Raw genomic sequence first — 3,768 nt, 5'->3', positions numbered from 1 at the left:
TTTTTTTTTTTATTTTTTTATTTGTGGAGGGGGAGGGAGAGAAGCCAGAGGCATATTCTTGCTTTATAGTTCTCATCGCCCAAACATATATCAAGACTAAGGATGAGATAATTTTGTGCGGACAGGAATGGGAGTTCCTAATACTTTGTTGTATATATAGCTAATTTGTCTTTAATCTCCTGTCGTGTCTTACGTATCTATTTCTACGCTTTTATCCCATTACGCCATATAATTAGGCGGGAAACTACATGGGAAGCAGAAAACATGACTCTCCTGTCATGTCTATTGATTTAAGTCCCCCCCTGTGGCTTTCAATGTATATTTGGTGCCAGCAGAATCGTCTACCCTGATGACAATAATTTCCAACGGGGATATACAGGTGCAGAGATATGTAAAATGAGGTGAGAGGCCTTTGTTGTCCTCTATTTGGTTCTTTATTCTGTTATATACATGTAATGCTTCCCCTCTCCTCTATGTATGTTTACACAGTAATACGTTGCTGAAATTCGGGGGAAAAAAGTTCAATGATCTTACTCTATCAGTCTTATGCAAGCTTTCCAAGGCTGGCGTTTCATATAACTATTACCTTTCCTATTTCCTCATGGTGATTTCTTGTAGAGATCTGTGGGTGAACCCTGAGAGAAATAGTCAGTATGATGAAACGGGGGTTTGTCATCCTTAATTTCATTAACAGCTGCTGCATCCAAAGGATATGGAACCTACCTGATGCTGAGGGAATATTAGGGTATCCGCCATAACGACATTCTCTCTACGGCCAGCAGCAAAGACAACAATTTCGGCGATGTCGTCACCCGTGAGAGGTTCACAGCCACTAAGGTTTCGTTAATCAGAGACGTTCCAAGTGCACATTCGGAGGGGCGATTGGTCTTGTGTTTTATACTTACGCATATACGGCATCGGCTTTGGCCTTGTCTCCATAGAACCGAACAAGGGAAAACTCCTTTTCCCAAGAAAATTCCATTAGCAGGTTTTCGATTGTTCAACAAACAACCCGGGTAGACAATTTATTGGATTTATAGGGTGTATTGTTATACCGTCTCCACCTGGCCGGGGTCAATCTCAATAACCCGAATTCTCGTTGCAATCAGCTCCTTTCTCAAGGCATCCGTGAAGCTTCGAACTGCAGCCTTGCTTGCGCAGTATATGCTGCCACCAGGATACGACACTCTTCCAGCAACGCTTCCAATGTTAATAATATCGCCACGACCTCCTCCATCTCTCTCTTTGAAGATAGGCAGGATCGCCTGGGTCATATTTATGAGGCCAGTGACGTTTGTGGAAAACATAATATCTATATCTTTTGGGTCGATTTCAGGGGCTTTGGCGACACCTTTGACAAGTCCGCTGTTAAGTTTCATCGATATCGTCAATTATCTAAAATGATAATAATTCTTCCGAGTGTAAAACAAAAGCACAAAAGCAATTTATCCCACATCAAACACTTGGGGTACTCACGCATTATTAACCAATATATCAATCTCCCGAAATTCAGCTGGCAAGGACGACACGAAGTTGTTGATTTGCTCGGGGCTGCTAACATCTAGCTGGACTGGGAAGACTTTAACACCATCACCAACTTCCTCCTTGATCTCGTGTGCGAGTTGCTTCAATGAGTCAATCCGTCGGGCGGTAACAATCAATTTGAGGTTCTTCGGCGATGTCCTTGCAAATTCCTTTGCCGTGCTTTTTCCAATACCGGAGGATGCGCCCGTAATCACAATAGTTTTGCCCTCAAGGCGTTTCCCCATTGCCGTGGCCATGGTTCGTTTGATATATGACTGTTTCGCAAGTTCCGCAATGGGGCTGCTGCGAAATGTTGACGTTAATGAAGGGGCAAATGGCCGCGAAGTGAAAAGTGCGAAGTTACCGATTGCACGGCTGTAAAATCGGAAACAGTACATATGCGATATATAGATAATGCAACTAAAAGCAATGCTGAAAATCGGTATTTAGAGATGATAGAATAAACACCTGTGCACGGTTATGGTGGAGTCAATTTATTTTCCCCCGCATGGTTACTGGCGGAGATTCTATTCGGGTTTCGGTAGTATAGAAAAATACGGCTTAGTCAGCCATCAAAGCGATTAGCCGCGCGACAATTCGATCAGTTTAGGATATTTCAACCTCATCTTGACCCAACTTTGCAGACAATGATGCCGGGTTTCAGCAGCATTTGTCAAAACAAATGTGGCGTGTTAATTAACAAGATCATACACGCTGTTTCTTTCTTTATAAAACCCATGTTCTCACGAATGGGGGAACCTCTTTCGGCGTGATTGAAATGTTTCAATCTTCTCAAGTTTACAATATGGGCAAAAAAAGAGAAAAAAAATTTCATTTTCATTATGGCTGGCAGCTGGGAGAACTACCTGCGTGATTGCTCTCCTGAGGAGGTTATATACCCAGTCGCTCAATCAAGCAGGGTATGTGTACCCGATCAACTACTTTTAAGCAGTTAGCCCAGCCTAAGGTTGCATTGTTTGTTTCCGTTCCTCGCTTCTGTTCGCTTGTAGGAACAATTTCCAACTATAGCTGGGTTAAAATCAGTTGTGAGTTTTTATCCCTCTATTGTCGCCCTTACTCTCCTAAAATGGATGGGCAAATTGGGTGCCACGGGAGGGCCACTTCATGTTGTTTGTCCTCCTGGTTTGGCGTCTGGTGTCTTTGGTTTTGAGATACTATGAAAGAATCACCTAAGCAAGAGGATTTAATAATCCTAGAATACCTTTTTGCCATATAAATCTATGGTAATAGAAATATATTAACTTTCCCCCACTCTCTGGCCTTGTTGGAGCCGATATTTAGAACTTAAGGTTCTTTGAAGCCACGAGTTCGTGAAACTCCCTCTAACTATCTGTGAGGAGGGCTTCCAGGAATGTCATTTGCCGCTACAAGACATCTTTCCCTCCTTCCACTCAATCTGTTTTGTTAGGGACCTAGTTCTTCCTGTAACCGTGTTATTCTTTTATTTTGTTGACCAGTGACAACCCAATTTTTCTTTATATGCTTTGTTCAATTTTAGACTCACTTCGTTGCTGATCGGAAGCCAAACTCTCAAGACAAAGATACGTATTCTTTTCTTGGTCGAACAAGCTCGAAGTTTCATTCCTGGCTTTCTTTGCTCTCTCTAGGTTCTCAGCGTAAGGCTAAAAGTTGATGGATAAAGTTCCGGCACTTTAAACAGCCCCATTGTGCTTATTACCAGCTACATCATTTTCGTGACCTGGCCACCTTACTGACATTGCTTCTACTAAACGAATTCCTCATAGCCATGTTACTTGGAACCAGGCCTAACACGCAACATCCTCAAACTAGTTCTAAGAGAAAGTCAACAGACGTTGATGAATTGTTCGATACAGAGCATTTTCCACCAGTATTCGATAATTACTGGGATGACCAGAGCCAGTATGATCTTGGACTATGTGCAGTTCGTCAGATGGACGTTTCTCCAGCCTCGGTCTCTGATAACCCAACGGCAGCCTCTTCGAGTGTTTCTGAGCCAAATGACATTGAGGCCTCGCCCAGAGGGAAAAAGCTTTACTATGAGGAAGAGCTTGAGAACTCCCTCGCATATCCTTTTGAGGGGACTAATAATGTCGGAGCGGCTGCTTTGGACGATATTTTAAGTCTTCTCAAACCGGAAACATTCAACTGGGCAGATGATGTCGAGGATTCTGTTGAGTCCGAAATGGATGACCTGAACAATACACCACTACTCTTTGTGGTAGATTCTATCGTCCCACCAAA

The 3,768-nt window shown here is 42.9% G+C and overlaps 3 protein-coding genes across 3 annotated transcripts in view; 2 read left to right on the top strand and 1 right to left on the bottom strand.

Annotated features, from left to right (window-relative positions):
* Positions 1-294, top strand: part of HCAG_00890 (predicted protein) — a gene marked incomplete at both ends in the record, with an annotated part of 911 nt that extends 617 nt beyond the window's left edge. Inside the window, one exon of the mRNA XM_001543794.1 lies at positions 161-294. Coding sequence (XP_001543844.1) covers positions 161-294 — 134 coding nt within the window. The remainder of the gene's footprint in view (positions 1-160) is intronic.
* A 305-nt stretch (positions 295-599) lies between these two features.
* Positions 600-1,781, bottom strand: HCAG_00889 (hypothetical protein; the record flags this gene model as incomplete). Its single annotated transcript, XM_001543793.1, has 5 exons — positions 600-635; positions 724-832; positions 906-961; positions 1,056-1,365; positions 1,477-1,781. The coding sequence occupies 5 exons, from the start codon at positions 1,779-1,781 to the stop codon at positions 600-602; spliced, it is 816 nt and encodes a 271-aa protein (XP_001543843.1).
* Positions 1,782-2,366: 585 nt separating this feature from the next.
* HCAG_00888 (predicted protein) overlaps positions 2,367-3,768 on the top strand; it is a gene marked incomplete at both ends in the record, with an annotated part of 2,735 nt that continues 1,333 nt past the window's right edge. Inside the window, 4 exons of the mRNA XM_001543792.1 lie at positions 2,367-2,444; positions 2,827-2,851; positions 3,291-3,426; positions 3,511-3,702. Of these exons, the coding sequence (XP_001543842.1) occupies positions 2,367-2,444; positions 2,827-2,851; positions 3,291-3,426; positions 3,511-3,702 (431 nt within the window). The remainder of the gene's footprint in view (positions 2,445-2,826; positions 2,852-3,290; positions 3,427-3,510; positions 3,703-3,768) is intronic.

The sequence above is a fragment of the Histoplasma capsulatum genome, genomic scaffold (assembly GCF_000149585.1).
Source record: "Histoplasma capsulatum NAm1 scaffold_1 genomic scaffold, whole genome shotgun sequence".
Lineage (NCBI taxonomy): Eukaryota > Fungi > Ascomycota > Eurotiomycetes > Onygenales > Ajellomycetaceae > Histoplasma > Histoplasma mississippiense.
This window is presented reverse-complemented; position numbering and strand designations above follow the sequence as displayed.